The 22372-nt window shown below is 31.5% G+C and overlaps 1 protein-coding gene across 3 annotated transcripts in view; it reads right to left on the bottom strand.

The window, feature by feature from the left end:
• Positions 1-7399: 7399 nt before the first annotated feature.
• LOC134724518 (cGMP-dependent protein kinase 1-like) overlaps positions 7400-22372 on the bottom strand; it is a 105371-nt gene continuing 90398 nt past the window's right edge. For all 3 annotated transcript variants that reach the window (XM_063587588.1, XM_063587589.1, XM_063587590.1), the window contains exons 8-17: positions 22010-22081; positions 20423-20494; positions 20023-20110; positions 17752-17891; positions 15608-15697; positions 13019-13160; positions 12237-12400; positions 11283-11405; positions 10340-10469; positions 7400-9514 (exon numbers count right to left, since the gene is read on the bottom strand). In XM_063587588.1, coding sequence (XP_063443658.1) covers positions 9416-9514; positions 10340-10469; positions 11283-11405; positions 12237-12400; positions 13019-13160; positions 15608-15697; positions 17752-17891; positions 20023-20110; positions 20423-20494; positions 22010-22081 — 1120 coding nt within the window. In that variant the 3' untranslated portion in view covers positions 7400-9415. The remainder of the gene's footprint in view (positions 9515-10339; positions 10470-11282; positions 11406-12236; positions 12401-13018; positions 13161-15607; positions 15698-17751; positions 17892-20022; positions 20111-20422; positions 20495-22009; positions 22082-22372) is intronic.

Below are 22372 nucleotides of genomic sequence, written 5' to 3'. Positions count from 1 at the left end.
ATAGATATACAGAGTGGTTATATTTATACAGAGTGATGATATATATACAAAGTGGTGACAGATATGGAGAAAGCTGATGGATATACAGAGTGGTGGTAAGTATACAGATTGGTTTTATATATTCACTGTGGTGATAGATATTCAGAGGGTCGATAGATATACAGATTGGTGATATGTGTACATAGTGGTGATAGATATACAGAGCGGTGATAGATATACAGAGCTGTGATAGATATTCAGAGGGATGATAGATATTCAGAGGGGGTGATAGATATAAAGAGTGATGATATATATATACAAATTGGTGAAAGATATTGAGAATGCTGATGGATATACAGAGTGGTGATAGATATACAGAGTGGTGATGGCTATTAAGATGGGTGATATATATGTACAGAGTGGTGATAGATGTACAGAGTGGTGATAGATATACAGAGTGGTGATAGATATTCAGAGGGGTGATAGATATATACAGTGGTGATAGACATACAGAGTAGTGATATATATACAGAGTGGTGATAGATATACAGAGTGGTGAGAGATATACAGAGAAGTGTAAGATATTCAGAGGTGTGATAAATACTCAGTGTCGATAGATATACAGAGTCGTGATAGATGTACAGAGTGGTAGTAGATATTCAGAGTGGTGATATATATATACAGAGTGGTAATAGAGAAACTGAGTGTTGTAAGATATTCAGAGTGGTGATATATATACAGAGTGGTGATAGATATTCAGAGGGATGATAGATATTCAGAGGAGGGTGATAGATATACAGAGTGATGATATATATACAAAGTGGTGACAGATATTGAGAATGCTGATGCATATACAGAATGGTGATAGATATACAGAGTGGTAGTAGATATACAGAGTGGTGTTAAATATACAGATTGGTGATAGATAAAAAGAGAAGTGATAGATATACAGAGTGGTGATAGATATACAGAGTGGTGATAGATATACAGAGTTGTGATAGATTTACAGAGTTGTGATAGATGTACAGAGTGGTGATAGATATTCAGATTGGTGAAAGATACACAGAGTGGTGATATATATTCAGAGGGTCGATAGATATACAAAGTGGTGATATATGTACAGAGAGGGGATAGATGTACAGAATGGTGATATATATACAGAGCGGTGAAAGATATACAGAGTGGTGGAAGATTTTCCGAGGGTTAATAGATATTGAGAGGGTCGATAGATATGCAGAGTAGTGGTATGTGTACTGAGTGGTGATACATATACAGAGTGATGATAGATGTACGGAGTGGTGATAGATATACATAGGGGTGATAGATATTCAAAGGGATGATAGATATACACAGTGGTGATAGACATACAGAGTGGGGATAGATATACAGAGTGGTGATAGTTGAACAGAGTGGTGATATATATTCAGATTGTGATAGATATACAGAGTGGTGTTAGATAGTTAGAGGGGTGATAGATACTCAGAGGGTCGATAGATATATTTAGTGGTGATAGATGTACAGAGTGGTGATATATATAGAGAGCCCAGGTGGTCGTGTGGTCTAGCGGGATGGCTGCAGTGCAGGCGATTTGGTGTCATGATATCACAGTAGCATGGGTTCGAATCCCGGCGAGGGAAGAACCAACAATTTGCGAAAGCAAATTTACAAATCTAACATTGTTTGGTTGATGTTTAGACGAGTTGTATATATTGATGTTTAGACGAGTTGTATATATATATATATATATATTTTTTTTGTTTGGGCATGTATCATATTTTCCCCTCCGGTTTATATGATCCGTTCATCCTATATATTGACTCTTAAAATTCAAGAGTTAATCTAAAAATGAGGGTACTTTCTCTAAAAATGAGGGTGCTTTTTATATGGCCTTCCAAATACCGTTTCGATCTCTAACATCACTGAAGAGACATTTATTGTCGAAATCCGGATATGGTATATATAATATAATCTGGCAAACGATTGTCGTCCAATCAGAACACTCGTTACATTGTTCTTTGGTATATTTAAAACTAAATTATCTGGAAAATGAGATAATGAATTATCTGAAATTCAGATAATCAATTATCTGGAGATAAATTAGGATTATCTGAAAATCGTTCAGATAAACCTAGCTTTTCTTAATATTTTCAAATAAACCGGTATTTTCTCCAGATAATGAATTTTCTGTATTATCTGAGATAAACTAGGATTTTTTCGAATTTGAATTAAGCTGAGATAATCTAAGTTTATCTGAGATAAACCGGGATTATCTCAGATAAACCTAATTTATCTGAGATAATCTAAGATTAATTAATAAAAGTGGTTCAGGCGTGCCATACATACATATATATTCAGACTCAATCAAAGTCTAATTTTCATAGTCATTAAACGAGTAACATTGTTGGTATTGATGTATTGATAATCATATACGGTAACATAATGTTTGGATTTGCTCCTTCAGTCATGGTCTATTGACTGTGAAACGTTTGGCATAGATAACTTGTTAAATTTTGTGATTAAGCAGGTTAATTACCATTTAACGAAACTGTTCATGCAGTTGTTCAAAAATGGACATTATTTGGTCTCGTCCCCTCAGTCAATCTCTTTTGGCGGCTTTAATAAGGCTCGTTTAAGGGCAATTACTTATCTTATCATATAAGTCCTGATCCGTCATGCAGTTGTATTAGCTTATGCATATATTTATTACACGGAAATATCTTTGTCCTTCATCTTAAGAAATGATAAAATATTTCTATTCTAATTTCAACAATGGCATTTGTTATCAAAATTACACAAAAGTGAGACATATATACATTTGTAAGTCACTGTGTCAAGTTTGCAGAGTTTATTCATTTTTGCTTTCACTGTCCCTTTATTGTCTTGTTGATTTTTGTCAGACTAATTTTAATACTTTTTATAGTAAATTTTCACTTCGTTAATACTTAATTTAATCTTTTCTCTAAAATTAAAAACAAAACAAAAACTGTAAAATAAATAAGTTTAAGACCTATCGATACACGAAGAGTGTGATCTGATAAGGACTTGTGTTGCAGAAACGGCATTTTAATTATGAACATGATCTTGGATTAATATGCAATTCTCATAAGTGCAAATTTGAACCACATTTTTTTAATCTTATAATCATCAATAATGTACCTCTGGGGCTAGGTAACACAATACCAATTGGTTTTTGTATGGCTCGCCTGGTTCGGCAACTGGAGTGAAAACAGTGACAAAATCCTGTAGGATATTTTTTTCTCCCTTAGGATATCTCAAAATCCTACAGGATATTGAGCAATCCTTTAGGATAAAGATATAATCCCATAGGATATTATTTTTATATCCTACCGTTTAAATCCTTAGGGATTTATTATCCCCTAAGAGAACAAAAATATCCTACAGGATATTTTTTCTCTCTTAGGACCATAATGATATATTTGACAGAAAACGGCCATTTTAATTAATTTTTTTGACAAAACAAAATTTGAACAATAGGCTTTACCACAAACGTTAAAATCGGTGGATATTCCCCATTTCCATTCTCAATTTTAAATACAGAAAACAAATTTTAGGACACAGGTTCCTACGTAACGTGTGTGTCTTAATACTAATGAATAAATTGACAAATGGCTATTTGAAAGTTTTGGCAGTAAAACGTTAAAAGCAACAAAGCAATATGTCGAGTAAAATTGAAAAAAAAACATATATTTAGGATTGTCTTTCTTAGAACGGATGATTTGCAGCAATACACAACAAAAAAGATAACCGAAAGCAAAGCAAAATTCTGCCCATGTCATCACACCATTTTTTAGCGGTAGTATTTATATTTTATTTCTAACATTATTTGCCAATAAACTTTTATTCAGAGTTTTGAAAACAAGAAGATGTTATATGATTGCAAGTGAAACAATTATATTCCATCTACAGTTAAGAAGACGTGGATGTAAGAATTTACAGGCCTCCTTACGGACTTTAACAATTAGAAAAAAAGCATACCTTATAATCACCTATAAAAAGCCCGAAATGAAAATTTTGAAACATTTCTAAAGGGAAAACTGCCTGCAAATGTATACAAATTCAATTTACGAAAAACGTATACGACAGTTTGTCGGTTGAGCAACAACCAGTGATTGCAGGACACGGAACATCAAAAGTTTCGTATACTTATTGATTGTCTTATCTGCTGACAAACATAAGTTTATATAAAGCTAAGTTCTGGTGTCCTTCTGTTTTTTTCTTCATTTAATAAAGTTCTGATATTGAAAATATAAATTACTTACATTTTAGTATAAAATATTACTGAATTGATATGAATGACAAATATGACTGTCAGACAATTGATAAGAAAATAAAAACGACAATGCCCAATTACATATCGGTGTGCAACAAGGCGACAGTAATGCCAGATTGTACATATTTGTTTTGTATTAATTTTCCATAATTTTTCCCTTCTCCCAGTGCTTTGGTGCTTACTAAGTTCAAAGGAAAAATTGCTATGGAATCGTGCCAGTTTATAAATTGAAAAATTGTAAGATCATACGTTATAAAGTATAAACACCACAAGGGTAAACTCCGGTGAAGAATCTGTTCAACTCGGCCCAACGTCATGTTCCTCATTACAAATTAGATATGATGATATTTCGTATTCGGTATAAGCTAATAAACGTACAGTAGAGAACCTTGATCGGGTAACGGTAATTGAAACACAATTGTTTTAATCTATGACAACCACATTGCTATGGTCTTAATTATGAATAAACTGTCTACAAAACTTTAAATTAAAAAAATATATAGTATAATGATTTTTCTAACATAGTAGTATATTACCATAGACGCATTTGACAAGTCGTTTCGGATTTTTGGTTCTTCAATTCTCATTAACTATACGTATTTAATTTGGCCGTTTTGACTTTTTAATTCAAGTGTCACTGATGAGTCTTTTGTGCTTTTGTAAAACATTTTTGTATGCTTGTCTTTCAATTATTGTTTGTATTCTTGTCTTTAATTTTTGACAATATGCTTGTCTATATACCATTTTGTGCTTCGTTGTTACATTTTTGTTTGTTTTTGTAGTGATTGAGATAATAAGACAATATTGCCTGCCGTACCCCTAGTTTTGACATTTTTATCTATTATGTCTGTTTGTTTTGCTCACACATACTCGTAGTTGTCAATATAATGGAATTTGATGCGCCTGTCAAACAAGTGAGAGGTTTGGCAAGCTTCAAAACCAAGTTAAATTCTCAAATTTCTACATAAGAACATGCATGAACCAAGTCAGATATATGACAGTTGTTTTTCATTCGGTTGATATGTTAGAGCTTTTGATTTTGCCAATTGATTAGGGATTTTCCTTTTTGTATTTTCGATCGGAGTTTAGTAATTTTTGTGATTTTACTTTTTTTGCTGAAAAAACATGCATATGGCATTCAAACTTTAAGCCTGGCACATTGAGCTTTGATGAGTATTTATACATAGTAACTGTAAACCAACTCAAGTTTTATATACGAATGGATACTTTAATTTACCGTTCAGATCCATTGATTCTTAAAGTTCTTATAGCATCCTCTGTCCTGATGGAAAACGCTATCCAGAAAATAAAGTATGAGAGAGGCGAAAGTTAGATCATAACAAAGGAACATTCAAACTCATAAGTCGAAAATAAACTGACAACGCCGTGGTAAAAAAAAGACCAGCAGACACACAATAGTACAAATGACACAACATAGAAATAGACAGGTGAGTCTGTAATGTATATATTATGCAGCTCTATAAAAACAGGAATTTCTCAATCAGATCATTAGTTATATGGTTCAGATCTCATCCAGCTTCTGATGGCGATTTCTAATTGTTGAGCAAGATATGAGGCACAATCCGATTTATTTAAATATCCATTATCACCAAGAGACAGGTTTTCGCGGTCTCAGATTTTTTTTATTTCTTCTCCCGATGTTGTCTTTTATTGAGTGTATATGAGCCATGCTGATGTATCCATTATCATAATATCAGGGAATGTAACCCTGTCGATAAACCCGGTTCTGCTCCTTTTGGAGTGACTCTATTCCCTCACCTTTGTTTTACCTAGATTTTTACCTTTTCGATAGATTTATCAGATTTGAACATGGTAAACCACTGTTGCCTCTAAACTATTTTAGTAAAATTATATTACTGCAATCAACAATCTCCAAAGTCTGAATTATTCAGTGATATAGTTATAATGAGACACACTGTACAGCTTTCATTTCATTTACTGTTGTTTTTTTTTATACCTAAAACGAGTATAGAAACAATTCAGCTAGAACAGGAAAAGGAACTTCAATTCGAACTTTCAGTGTCTTTTCAAGGACAACGTCAATGTTTTCAAGGACAAAGTCAATGTTTTGTCAGTAAGGACATTAAATTATTGATCGTTATGGAATAACCGTTTCACAGATGATATCGGATATTTTTCTTACGTCGTAACTACAACCCCGTTCCCTTTTCATGAATGTGACCTACCGAATTAAACTATCAAACGGGTTTGAAATAACATGAGCAACACGACGGGTGCCATATGTGGCACGTGATCTGCGTACCCATCCTGAGTACATGAGATTACCCCAGCTTTTGATGGGGTAGCTCTTGGTGTGGTTCGTGTTGCTCATTCTTTGGTTTTCGGTGTTGTTTCTTGTGTATTGTTGTTTGTCTTTTCCATTTTTAGTCATGTAGTTGTCAGTTTGTTTTCGATTTGTGATTTTGACTGTCCCTTTGGTATCTTTCGCCCCTTTTATAGAAATCCAGAAGTTTGTATTTTATATTTGTTTTGTAGTTTTGTTTGATATACCTCAGCTTTATTTGTCATCCAGCGTTGTCTGCTATATGAACAATCATTCTAAACGTACTTGTTTGGTGATTTGATAGTTTAGTCTTAAAATTTGACATTAGAACCACTCATAGAGTTGTCGCCAAAACATTTAAACGTATAAAGTGAGCCTCTCTCTTAACGCAACATCTTATTTGTATCCCTATTCCAAATAGACGTGGAAGCGTATCTATACATCCCTTCCATTTCAAACAGACGATGCTTCCAATGGGAATCGTGCTTATCAGACGGAGAATATTCATACACGATGGCATCTTCTTATATTATGTATTTATTATAATTTTAACTTGTCACTAAATTGTGTACGTCCACTTAAATGTAGGTTTTCTAATTTAAATATCGTAAAACATCAACCCGAACTCACAAAATGAAGCATTTTTCTTTTAAAAAAAGACGACAGCTCACATTTGATATTATACATGTGTTTCAAATCCGCACAAAGTTCTTAACATACTTGTTGAAATCAGTTCTTAACCTGCTATGAGTAGATAGAAGGGTCTATGTAGAAACAGCGGATTACTTTTACTGTATAACGGTGGGGAAAAAATTTAACACAAATTAAAAATTATATTTTGTATTAATAATGAACGTTTGTACATTGTACATAATTATAACAGCACATCTTTTAAATACAATCTATCGTTTTTTGTTTTAATTAAAAAACAATGCATCAATTTATGTACTAAGTTATGGTGCCTACAAACCATCATTTCATCCTAAAATGATCAATTCACTTTTTTGTAATACCTGTTATCCCAGGTATAATAGTTGCTTTCTGTTAATAAATACGATTTAAAGCTACATTTTTATGTAAATTACAAAAAACAACCCAAAAAAAGTCAAATCAATTATGTAATACATTTGATATTAAAACAATTAATTCGAAAAATACCATTATTTGTCTATTTCTTTCTAAAATTATAATATAAAATATGTTTCTGAAGAAAAGTATGATGAAAACAGAGACATGACTTTTTTTCTAATTAAAACAAACTATTTAAAACAGACAAAACAAAACCAAAACTAAAACTAATATGCCATTTCAAAAGATAAAATACCAATAACATAAAATACACAACCTCTGAATCAATGTATCTGTTATGTGGATTTCAACAATGAATTACTTGTATTTGAAAACAGTGTTTTGTCCTTTCAATAACTAAAAGTGGTGTAATTGTTTAGGTTGCTATTTTGGTTTGCCTACCCTACCGGAAAACTACACAATTATAATAAATAACATATTTTACAAAACAATTTTTTTTTTTTCAGTCCTCATCACCACTAACAATATGGCTGTGTCTTTTTGTATGTATGCAGGGGATAGGTATATTTTTTAAAAAGGTCATACATTTAAATATAAAGCATCAGAATACGAGGCACATTTGTCATTTCATGTTGATGTTCAATTCAATATTTATTGCAATTTTTATATTTTGTAAAACAGAAACCAATCAAAACAGTGTGCAGTTGTTTGTGTATTGCTTTAAAAATTTAATTTTAATTTATAGTAGTTATAACTCAAGATATTGCACCAATTATAAAAGTTACACAATGTTTAAGATAAACATCCTACTGGCAAGGAATAATAAACTGGACAAGAAGTAGTTTTGCCATCCAACTTTGGGTTGACTATGCACTTTTAACCTACATGTACATGGTTTTTTTTACAAACGGCGGCGTTTGTGATTACAAGTCTAATTTTAATCATTGTTTTTTTCTGCATAACACTGCATAATTAGGTTGTTTTTTCTTGGAGAGAATTTTTTTTTAAATATCTCTCGCACTGTTTTGAATTATTTAATGATATACTATAAAACTATTTCAAGATATAACCATATAGACGTTAATACTATATTGGTAACCTTAATTTAAAAAAGTCACTGGAAATAAATAGAAACTACAAAGATTTGTGAACATTAGATACATTTTGTAACATCAATTGACTGATTCATAAATAAAAATGTTCATCATTTTAGCATTTTAACAAAGTTTATAAAAATAAATTAAAGAACACTCTTTCATAATGTTAGAAAAAATGCATATATATTTGATTACGCTGATGTTTAACATAAAAGTATAGAAAAATATTTTGAAATATTTAGTGGAAGACAAGTAATTTAACTTTTGAGGCACTTTTGTGTAACCATTTCATATCCACTTGTAGGCACAATTAAAAAATAATGTTATCTCATCTTTAATAACAATATAAACACCTTAGACTTGTACGAAAACAAATATGGAATAATAAAATAATCTATTTATTCATACAGTTCAACAGGAATATGTAGAGTAAAACAAACAAATATTCTACTATTTTCTACAATGCATTTCTTGAATCAAGAAATTTCTGTAATGCAACGCTGGACGGCTCACAGTCCGATTCTTAGCATTCATAAAACCTATCTAGTAATTGAATAGTGTTTGAACTGTATACACATCGTTTCACTCCCTTGTCTTCAAGTCACTAAATCGCCTATTATATCACAGTTAAAAATAGTTCAACGATCTCCACACCTGCCCGGCTAGAATTGCAATCACCATTTTGTCAATAATATCACATAGATTAATACGTCATCAAAATTCTCGATCCCATCCTGTGACGTCATCTGGTGGTGGTTCATCTTCTTCCTCTGGATAATCATCGAAGTTCGTTGTGTCGACGGGATTTTTAATCTGTTAAATTAGAAATAATAACATTAATAATATTATATATAGCACTTTGATTGTCGGTTATGATGAAGAGTAGAACTTTTGACGAGCGGATTTTTTTGCGACTGTCACAAAAGTGGGAGATAAAGCTAGCCATAAAAGCAGGTTTTATCAACCATTTTTAACATAGGAAAATACCTGTTCAAAGTCAGAAAAATGCCAGTTATCTATTCGTTTGTAGTGTTTGAGCTTTGATTTAGCCATTTGATTACGGACTCTCTGTTTTTGAATTTTCCTCGGTGTTCGGTATTTTGTTATTTTATCTTTTTGTGCATTAATTGACGATATCATTTCACGTTTACCTTGATTTGAACGGTAATGTGTTACTAGGAATATAACATATACAAAGGGAATGACAAATAGTGGTACTGGTCGACGTTTGTTAAAGGTTTTCAAATAGTTTGCCTCAGATATATTATTGCTGTTTGTACTGTCATTTTGTCTTTTGTTATGAGAATTGAAACTTGATATGCCATGTCAACTCAAAAGACAGCGCATGTCCTTACACATTTCCCTTTTCTCTGTTGTCCTCATACTACAAAAGTGTTATGATATCATTATTATTTGACTGTATCAATCAGATGTGTTGCAGATACAATAATGAACTTAAAGAAATAAGTACTAGAGGGATTTGTAACGTCTCAATAACATAAAGGTAACACTTAATAACTCTTTAACTTCATATTGTATTTGGTCTTTTTAACCATTTTGATGGTCGAATCTTTTGTAGACGAAACTCGTAACTTCCGTTTAAAATTTAATTTTGATGTCCATGATCAATTTATTTACCTCTGGAATAAATGGTGATTTCGTCGTTCTTTTACGTAATCCTTCCCAGTTAAATCCATCAAACCATTTGTGTTTCTGTATTTCTCGCATCCCACCTCGTCCAAATCCCAACCTTTCTGACGGGTTTTCCCTGTAATCATATTTTCTACCATTGTAAATAATGAAAATTTGAAACTTTACTGATGTTCAGATCTCATTAATTCTTCATTCGGATGATTCAATAAAGACACAAAATTAAAACGGAGGAATTGCATGAACTCCAAAATTACAGAAACTTGGTGAGTCGGCGGCGTTATCCCTTCCGCATCATAGACCAGGCAGAGCGACACTCAGTAAAATGTTAAATCGTGGAAAGAACACAATTGATAACCTTTAAGATCAGATGACTTTAATTTATCACACTGCTAAATCATTTTAGAACAATTCATTGCATTTTTCAACAACTGTTTTTGAATAAATCGACTAGTATATTCAGGATAATACTTGAATTATGCTTTGTATTTATCTTTCAAATAGAACATATTAAATTGATCAGTGATTGCTTATTGTCAAGTAGCAAATATATATAAACACAGTATATACTAGGATACGGCACATCATACTATCAAAATAACGTCAACATTATGTTATGTATTATCCTACTGCTTTCCAATATACGAATACGATTCGTTTCTGACATTTAGTTATTCTTTAGTTTTCTATGTTGTGTCATGTGTACTATTGTTTTTTTGATTGTCGTTTTCATTTTTAGCCATGGCGTTGTCAGTTTGTTTTAGATTTAAGAGTTTGACTGTTCCTTTGGTATCTTTCGTCCCTCTTTTAGTTCGATCAATTGCATGGACAATCATCACTCTGATTTTCTCAAGGATTTTTAATGGAGGTTATATCAAGCAATATAGCACTAATAATATCACAGAATTGAACTATAATAATAATGTTTTACCTGCATAACTTTTTGATGAGATTTTGAGCATTCTTCGTAATTTTTCTTGGAAAATCTATAGCATCTATGCCTTTCAGTATTATATTGTAAGTTTTCATTGGATCTTGTCCTGAGAACGGTGGACTGAAAATAAAATAAGTCAGTACATTTAGATTAAAATTACAGCTTCCAATACGTACTCTTTATACTTACGTGTAATTCATATTTTAAGAAATAGTATATTTAAAAAGCATCCTGTTTGACTTTTTAATTTGTGAGTTAGTGGTCATGAAAATCATTTGGATTCTAGTAATGTGATTAACTTTTATTTGTATTGTTCATAAAACAAAGGTCCCTTTTCAACAACCTCATCACATAAAATTCTTAAAGACCTATAACTTTTAACGCCATTTTTCAAATGAATAACCAACACCCATGAAATATTAGTATACTAGTTAGTGTCTTTTTGGTACACCATTGAATTTTGAATGAGCAACAATCAAAGTTAAATACTAAATGAAAATAAACAATACATATGTGTCGATGAAATAAGAATACAATTTGCAAGCTTTATCAATCTTGCCATTATTAGGCCAATATTTCTTAAACAAATAATATCGATTCACTTTTATGTCATCTTGAATCTACAGTTAATTGTAATTAAATTATTAAACTGGCAACACCAATAACCATTAATATGTATGCATACTTTAACTTTATTATTATACTGTCGACTGGATGTCTAGTGGAGTAGACCCATTATTTTAGGTGTAACGTTAATATACATTAAATTATGATTTATGAAAATTATCTGAAAACGTTTCGAGTGGATATTGGCAACAATCGAAATAAAACTAACTTTACAAATCATATACAATTATTAGTGAATTGACACACTTCGCAAGAAAGCTTGGAAGAGTGCTTAGTTGTGTCGCTTCATCTATAATAAGTTTTGACACCTCTGTAAAATCTTACCTTCCAGTGAGTAGTTCATACATTAGTATCCCTAACGACCAAAAATCTGACGAGATATCGTGTCCTTTATTCAGAATGATTTCTGGGGCCACATATTCTGGTGTTCCACAGAATGTCCACGTCTTTCTTCCCAATCCTACCTTTTTAGCGAAACCAAAATCAACCTGCAAGTTTATATGTACAAATCATTAAAAGATTTTCCATCACACATACATGTATGAATTTTTTTTTAATTTGGAGCTATCAAATCCTTCATCTTTAAAGAAACCGATAAACATTAGTCTAGGAAATTAAATCAATCACATTTCAAAGGGTTAATTTAACGAAGGAAAGCATATTCTGACATTTAGCTAAGTCCATATATATTACATTATTTAGTTTGATCTTTGTGCATCGGACTAATTGAAATTCAACAATTGCAGTTTTCGTTGACGACTTAACACATTCGATGAGCCATAGTGAACGTCAGTTAGTTTTCAAGTATTTGGTACGGTAATAATTGATATTGCATTCATTTTTATGTCTTTTTTTTTTAGCTTAACATCATAAAATTTAATTCTTGACATGTGTTAATATGTTCTATGTTTTTGAATATACTTCTATTCACGCAATGAAGCAGACCAAGTTTTCTACATTTATAAAAGCCGACATGTTTTACATGGTCAACCTTTAGATATATGTAATATTTGAAATTCATTATCATGAGGGAATCTTGGAAAATATTATAGGCTGTAGCCTAGTACAGTCAGTTGATAAAACCACTGAATTAACAATTTACTTACCAGTTTGACATATCCGTTGGTGTCTAATAAGAGGTTTTCTGGTTTGAGATCTCTGTAAACAACCCCTTTGTTATGAAGATAGGCTAATGCTTCTATCACACATCCTGTATAAAATCTAGTTGTTCCATCATCAAATGAGCCTCTGTAAAAAATGTCAAAATTATGATTAAATTTGATTAAGGATTTCATTTTTTTTTACAAAAGTGGTAGCTCTTTTTCCAAACGGAATTGTGAACAGTGATTGATTTACCATGTAGTTCAGAGGATAAGCACCGAAACACACGAAGGGCAGTACCCGGGCCGTCTTATGCATGATTTATTAAATACATTAATGTCACTTTTAAAATGAGGAGATGTATTATCATTGTCGATGTGGCAACTATCCACCAGGGTTGGAATAACGTGGATATAAGTAGTTATTAGGTTTTCTCCTGAATTTCTTCGCATAGGTGTTTCATATTTGTGTCACTTGTAAAACTAATTTATACAGAACAGTTTATACATTTGTTTAGGGTCCAGCAGAAGGACGCCTCCGGGTGCGGGAATTTCTCGCTGCATTGAAGACCTGTTGGTGACCTTCTGCTGTTGTCTGTTATATGGTCGGGTTGTTGTCTCTTTGACACATTCCCCATTTCCATTATCAATTTTAATATATTTGTTTTTGAATATCAATTAGAAAAAGCTCAATTTGTACTTGTGTCTGTTCAATGATTTTCATGATATCTAATCTTTATGTTCTATCTGTTAATACTTTCTTTATAATGCATGTCTTACAGAAGGTTTATGAATAGGTAAAGCAACATATCTCCAATCTTATAAAAGTGCAAGTAATAATACTTGTAGATCTTTTGAAACAATGTTTAACATATAAGTTAATGGTGTATAACGTTTGATGATGTTTATTTGCAGCAAGCAAAAGTTCGTTTCTTATGTATTTTTACATACAAAGTTTATATTTCGTTACAGTAGTTGAGATAAAGACAGTAATAGATCTTTTGAAACATTATTGAATACTTCTGTTTTATTTTTTGCTTTAAAGTGTCTTTGCATATATCAAGTAAAAGATCAAATACAAACACTTCAAATAAGTAAATAAAATATTGGATCTGTTCCAAAACATGCAGTGTCATGTCACTTAAAGTCAGGTCAAACTGTTGCAAACATATTCAATTGATAACTGATATATGTCTATGGTTAAAATGCTTTTCAATTCTGACACAGAACATGTACGTTAATAAAATTCCACCTTCAATCATGCTGAGAAATAATTACATCTTTTTATTTTGATTACATAAGTGTTTTGATATGTCTGCCAAAAGATGATGTTATCAAAAAGTAAAATCACAAAAATACTGAACTTAGAGGAAAATCGAATCGGAAAGTCCATAATCAGGGCTTCTTTTGAATAAATTTAGACCTTGCTGGACTATTTCTCCTATTCCATTTCTATTTCCACAAGTTTTTCACAAGCAAACCCCCACTATCAACTAGCGATTGAGGAGGATGCATAATTTCTATTGTCAGACTGCTGTGACACAGTTATTTAATAGAGGTCAATAAAATAAAGATCAAGGTCAAAACAATATTCTACAAATTAATAATTTTTTCTTGATTAATACTTAATTGATAGTTTGGACAGCAATTTGTGTTAATGTTCAAGGCTCCTTATTCAAATTTAGCATTTTCGAAGGAACATGCGATAAAAACAAAATCACTGATCTTTTGACCATATGTTTAATACAAAAGTAAAATCCATAATTCACTTGCATCCCATGCTCTTTTCATGAAAATGGCGAAAATGTAGACGAAATGCTTAATATTTCGGATCGTATCCTGAAATTTGATTGTCTGTTTGATATTTTAGGTTTCTATGTTGTGACTTGAAATTATCATTTGACACATTGCTATACACATTGGCTCTAAGATGGGATAATTCTAAGTCTTTCAAAGAAAACAACTGAAAGTTTACCAAGTCAGTAACAAGTCAGGTGTATGACAGTAGTTTTCTATACGAATAGAGTTTGATTTTGTCAATTTGTAATGACTTATAAAACAGAAGATGTGGTATGATTGACAATGAGACAACTGTCCAAAAGAGATTACCCTATTACCCTATTTCAATTTACTTTGGAGTTCGGGAATTTACTAAGACTTTTTGTAATGCAATTTAAAGGATTTAAATGTAAAATTGTCGAAAAAAGACCACAACAAAAGATAAAGATATAATCATTCATCAAAAAAGCAAGATAAAGCTTAAAATAAAACATGGGGACATATAAAATCCGATGTATGAAAATATGATATCTACCTCTTTGATATTTTATGTCAACTTTATACTGAGATACAACTTTGTTGATTTACATATCAAAGCACATAAACTTTCACGGAAAACACCTTTTATCTTTGAAATTATATAACATAACAATATCAAATAAAGGGAACAGTAGTATACCGCTGTTCAAAACTCATAAATCCATGGACAAAAACCAAAATCGGGGTAGCAAACTAAACCCGAGGGAAACGCATTAAATATGAGCAGAAACGAACCAAGCATCAGACAAAATATAACGATGAAACCTTAATACTTACTTGTCTCTCAATACTGTCCATAACTCTCCTCCGAGGCAAACTTCTAATAACATATACAAATACTTTCGGTCTTTGAAAGTCCTATACAACCTGCAAATTATAAAAATAATATAAAGTCTATTGTGACAATTGTTAAAAAAATAAAATAACCGCCTTAGTGATCACGTATTTGCTCGCTTTGAGAGAGAATAATCCACGTTCGGTCACCGCTGTACAAGAGAAAAGATTGGTCTCTGCTCGGAGTCGAAATAATATGTCATGTTGAGTCAAATTTCTTATTTTTCAATAAGAATGTTTGAAATCTGACTCAATGTATCGGTTTAATTTAAACAGGATACTTACCATCGAACTAACCAGGATACTTACCATCGAACTAACTCTTTTTGTAGTACTAAGCTTGATCGCCTTATCCGTATTGTGCAAGCATTTTATTTTTATTTTATTTTATTGTTTTTTTTGTTTTTAATGTATTTTAGCTTCGTATTATATTTGTTTTGATTGGAGTGCCCATGTGGAGTCTTACATATACACAGGGTGCATCTGACGTATGCCATTATTTACTTGGAATCCTACAAGTTCTTATGCCCTTAACGTTAAATATATCCATCCACTACTATCGACTATAAACAAAATGCACACATTGAATAAGTTTATATTCAACATATACCCAATTAAAAGAGAATACTTCATTGTTATCGTTTTGACGTGTTCAGCATAACATACATATTACTTCAAAAAAACTAACACCATGATGTATTTAGTATAAGAGTATTTATAAAAGCTTCAATGATTCCGTCTACTTGTAGATCAAAACATAAGCTCATGTATTTATTATTAGTTTTATGATAACAAATAAAATTATTATGATTAATTAACAAGTCTGTAATTTCTATTTATTGATGGTGATCACAACTTTTAAGAATATTAATAAAAAAAAACGAATTCCTACGTCAATGCTTTTATTTTTATTACAATTTTATTTTTGGCTTCCTATAATGTAAAAACCATGTCAATAATAGAAAGGTTCATGCGTCTTTTTATCAAATTATCTGTTTTGTCTATTAATCATACTTAATCTTGGAATCTGAGAAGATATTTCAATTGTGCTGAACCAGTCAAATATATATAAAAAGCAAAAAAAGTGTTAAAAAAAGTTAGTTGGTTTGCCAACTTTACATCACTTGTAGCTGCTCTATTGCAAATATATGACATTTAATTTTTTCCTTTGTAATCCATCAGTTTGTCATGAGAAAACTCTATCTCAGAGCAATAATGGAATATCTTTTACTGTATTGCATCTTTTATCACTTTTTAACAGTAGTGGGATCATAATAAATCAATGCATACATGTTGGAGTGTAGATGATGGAAGTTTTTAAAGACCTTGACTTGCTATACAGCCCTCGCATGGTCGGCTGATGTGTAGAACGTGGCTTGCTGTTATTTGTATTTGATTATGAGAGAAAAAATAAGGTACCGTAATCTACTTCTGTTTGAAATATATTCTGAAGATAAACTAACGGAGACGAGAAGTCATTACTGAGAGTCATTACTGCGTTATGTAATGTTTCACTTATGAATTGCTACACTTTGGTTGATACCACTACTAATTGGTGTTAGTTGCATAATTGTAAACATAGGAATTGCTCTGTTATCGGTAAAGGAAATAAATTATTATAAGCATTCTGGATAATATTCAGCTGATTGCATATTCCTTTTACCAAAAACTAAGGTTAATAAGTGAAACTTTTACGGCGATAGTTTTTGAACACCTTTTGTATTGATTATTAAACTCGGAGAAAAACGCATAAAATGCCCCGGTTCCCGAATGTGACCTGCCTAATAAGATTTTAACGGAGGTTTACTAACAAGAGCAACACGACTGATGCCATATGTGCCTACCATTCCTGAGTATCAGAGAGAACCCCGAGTTTTTGATTCGGTTAGTGTTGCCTATTCCTTAGTTTTCTATGTTGTGTATTTTGTACGCTTGTGTGTCTAGTGGCCGTTTTCTTTTTAAGTCATGACGTTGTCAGATTATTTTCTACTTATGAATTTGAATGTACCTGTTGCATCCCTCGTCTCTCTTGACATCATTTTGATATATTGAAATTGAAAACACCAGTATCTATTGGATATACTTACCTAACTATAAAATCTGTTCTCGATTCTGACATAATTTTCTTTTCATTCATGATATGTTCTTGTTGACGTGTTTCTACTATATGATGTTTCTTTAAAATTTTCAGGGCAAATGTTCTACTACTGTCATTGTTAACTTGAACCTAAAAAAAAGAAACCAAAATATACTCTGTCAAACTTATTTACAGCTCTACTTCTTTTATATAAGCTTTGGATTTCAAATATTTTGGTCACGAGCTGAAGAGACATGTATTGTCGAAATGCGCATCTGGTGCAAGAAAATTGGTAACGTTAATTTTATTACATCAACCCATATAACCGCATTGGGACAAAAGTATTAGAAAAAAACCCCAACTCCAGGGTAAATTCAAAAAGGACAAAGTCCTTACAACCGGACAAAATCAAATGCGTGACTATATCAACGAACGGAAAGAAACTAGTGTATCTATGATACAAATATAAACGCAGAAAGTGGAAAATATCACTTCATTAATTTCGTGTGTTTGATATATATTTCAGAATGTACATGTACTTTGAACACTCAAAACAAAATAATTGAAAGCTAGTGACAATTAATCCGTAATTCGATGTTCAAATCAAATCTCAAACATCAAGGATAGAAGCAAAGACTGTAATGATATCATCTACAATTGAATTTAACCTTGCATAAGTAAATTGAAGAAGCTCATAATTTGTAGGTTTAACGTCAATGGACTCAAAAATCAAAATTCAAAGGCAAAACTGAGACACGACAAAAGCGGTTATAAATTCCCAGAACTGCTTAACTCATAGATCTTTCTAGAGCTTAACGCTCAAACTACAGTACAGGTATTAAATCAAAGAAAAAGAAGAATACAAACGTTGTAATCCCCACTGAATATAATTTCCAAAACAAACCCTGCAAAGGTTCTGCAATTAGCCAACCAAAGGCACAATGCAAAATCGTTAAAGAATAAAGCATTACAAATTAACATGTGTATTCACTTATGTACGTTAGATCTACATAACTATTGTATTCTATACAGCATGTCAGCTATCAATTTTAATAACAACAATGTAATAAGACTGCTATGAACCCCATGTAAGCAGATATACCAAAGGGAAAGAGTGATAATGTAAAGTTTAATGAATGTTAAGTTCTAGCTAATTAACAGTTCTTGTCTTATCAGTGAACACAAATCAACTATACAGTCTTTGATGCTGAGATAAGACCAGACTGCACTTGATGAAGTACGTGTAGATTTGTTTCTGTGGAGGTATACCCTTAGATACACAGATAAAACTTTAATTCAACAGAAAGTGCATAAACAAAGGTTACAAAGAAGTCAAGTACACCTGAAAGTTAAACAAAACATTATGGATACCATAAGTTCAAGTTTGGTGCAATAAGAACTCTGGAATATGTAAAAATGTCATATTATACGCATATATTAAGATATCAAATCAACAATAATAGCAAAGACAATTTTTGTAATTTTACACGATGTTTCTCTGATAGTGGATCAACACATTAGACACAATGTTTTTTTGTAGCCAGCGTAGCTATCTGAATCTTTCAAAACACAGTCTGACACTAGGGTGGTATCAAACTAATAACATAATTAAACATGAAGCGAATTGAAAAGGTTGGTTTTGAACTTAGTATCAATATAAACTCTATTTGACATTGAACTGTTCAATATCAGAACAATCTTTTAAAAAATATGCCAAATAAAAACAGATAACATATGATAAGCAATTGATTTGAAATGTACAAGACTTTCTTGTGAAGACATATTTCTCTTGGCAACAAGTAATACATTCTTGAATTTAATAGAACAAAAGAAAAACAAAACATTGTTTTGACATCTGGAAGGAATTTATGGAACAAATTCTCAATATATTTGTTTTATTTAATTGAAAGCAACTGCAAAAAACATTGATTTTATATACTAATTGCACCTAGCACGGATAACGAGATGATTTTTTTCTCTTGGAATCTCCAGTTTGTTCTGCAAACCTAATTTTTAAAACTTAAAAAAAGTACCATAGGTAAACAAAAGGATCAGTGATATCAATTTGTTTTTGGTATTAAGAGACTAGGAAAACAAAAGATAATTTTCGACTATAGTCATATATAGATAGGTAAGGGACATACAAAGTTCTGACAAATCAGTCTGCATTTGAACAAAACTGAGTTGACCAAATTACGAACAATAGAGTACAGTGGAGTAAGTACAAACATCAATACAAAAGATTTTTTTCAATAAAACTACTCGTTTATGTTACACTTACCAGTTCAACTCTTCCAAAGCCACCAACACCCAGTGTTGCAACTATACTGAGATCGCTTAATTTCAACTTTGTAAACTCGGCATCAAACCTGAAATATTACACAGAAAATGTTTTATGATGGATACTGTGGCAAGAGTTATAGGACATACAAGTTTGATTTATGCAAACATGGACGTCCTTGTCGATAAATTAACTAAAAACAAAACAACATCGTTTCCAGTAAATATCTTAATTAGCCGAAAGTTGAAAGTGAGACATGTTAAGTGTTTTTGAATGCTGTAAAACTTTGTAAAAAAACAAACAAATGACATACAACCATAGATTGTTATGCTTTATTAAAGATCATATAATATAATGACATCACGTCACTGCATTTAATAAACAACATTAGTTTACTTACGATGTGTGCTCTTCGTCATCTTCGTATACTTTCTTAAGGACGTCAAAGTCGCTAATCAATTGACAATAAGACCTACAAACAAGATAACAATAACTATTATGGGTATACCAATACAATTGTTGTAAGAGTGCTGAGAAGGAACAAATTTAACACTACAACACTGCTGCTGACAACATGTTTTTTTTATTTAATGAATACAATAACACTGAGGGGATAATATTAAAAGAATAATCATTATTCCTTAGTAATTTTATCATACTTTTTTTTTTAACTTCAAGGAGTACCCAACACTGACTAGAATATATTTGACTCGTTTGATATTCACAAAATATTTACTTTGACCAGTTGACAAAAAAAAATAAGAAATTTGAACCACAAAATTTACACGAATTATCTTATCGGATATGAATCAGCTTGACAAACACCTATTTTGATCGTTGAAAAGCTTAATGAGCCTTTACTCATAATATGTTATCAAAACTTTGTGCCGATCTTTAAAGAGGTAATTCCCTTAAGTGTTTTGCTCCCCTTAACATATTAACTGTATTACTTCTTCGAAAACTAAAAGCTGAGATCAATATTACTGAAATGAAACAAGAAGCTTATGAATCTGTTTCTATTGCACTCATTTCAGACCTTCAACGCGAACACTCAAGCTTTGATTTGCCGAATAAAAGTACACAAAACCTGGAATAAGTATAGTTAAAGCATTGACAGAATCACTACAAAAGTTTAATTAAGAAATTCACTGCAGAACATAATAATGTGCATCGTTATTGAACTGCACCTTTTAACAACCATAAGTAACCAATAAAAATATCCAAAACATGTTTATTTCGAACATGAAACATGAAGTTTAATTGCTCATAGGAGATTAGGAACCATTAAAGCAACACACCACCACAGTGGGAAAATTGTTTTATCTCTCCTTTTAATTTCTACGAAGAGGTACAAAACTCTTAATTCGTATGCAATGAAACACAGTTAATCTAAAAATCCGTGAAATTAAACATGTTCAAAAGATATGCTATTCCACTGTGACTGACTATCTATGTTTTGAATTAAAATTGTTAACATCTTCAAATCATTACTTTACAGAGTTAGACAAGCTGGGGTGGAATCATCTTAGAATGTTTATATAACGCATATGGCGTTTGTGATTATCATAGTTTAAAACTAAAAAGAAAGCAAAACTCCTGCCTCCGTTCTCTCCACGTGCAACTTATAAGTAAATTATCTTCTTTGTGTGATGTGTTCCAGAATAATGGATAATTGTATAAGTAAAGACATCGTCTTGTTTGTTTACAAAATATTCTCTTTTAAAATGCATAATCTAGATTTACGACAACAAAATAGGTTAAGCTACAGACAAAGACCGTTAATTTTTGCCAAACTCATTGCAATATAAAATAAATATCTTAAATGTTTTCTGCAAGTTCCAGTTTTAAGACAATATCACTAGTTTAGCAACCACAGACAACTATCGCGTATTATCGTCGTATCGCTTACTATCGTCATACTTAAATAAATATAAAAATGAATATTAGTTATTATCATCTAACAATTAACAATAAATAGGATACTCACTCTCTGTCTATGACTAGACATTCCACACCGGCGGGATCTGCGACAACCACATTGGCAGTTCGTATATCCTCACTGTAAAAAGAGCAATGATTAGGTAAGAATGAAATTTGAGTCTAAATTTGAACTTGTCGTGTATCTCAAATTCTATTTTTTATAAATAAGGTTTAAAGTTTAATGAAATTAACTTGACTGAACAAGCACATTTCAAAGGATATGAAATAAATAGGATTTGGGACTTCGAGTTATATTTTTAAGGAATAATGATCTTCGTTCGTTTCATTAGGTTATACATTCTAATGTTTCGTTTTGTCAGTTTTTATAGAATTTCCCCCTTTTGAATTTACCTCGAAGATCGGTATTTTT

This window comes from Mytilus trossulus, chromosome 7 (assembly GCF_036588685.1).
Source record: "Mytilus trossulus isolate FHL-02 chromosome 7, PNRI_Mtr1.1.1.hap1, whole genome shotgun sequence".
In the NCBI taxonomy this organism is placed as follows: domain Eukaryota; kingdom Metazoa; phylum Mollusca; class Bivalvia; order Mytilida; family Mytilidae; genus Mytilus; species Mytilus trossulus.
Note: the sequence above shows the minus strand (reverse complement) of the source record. Positions and strands in the feature narration are given on the sequence as shown.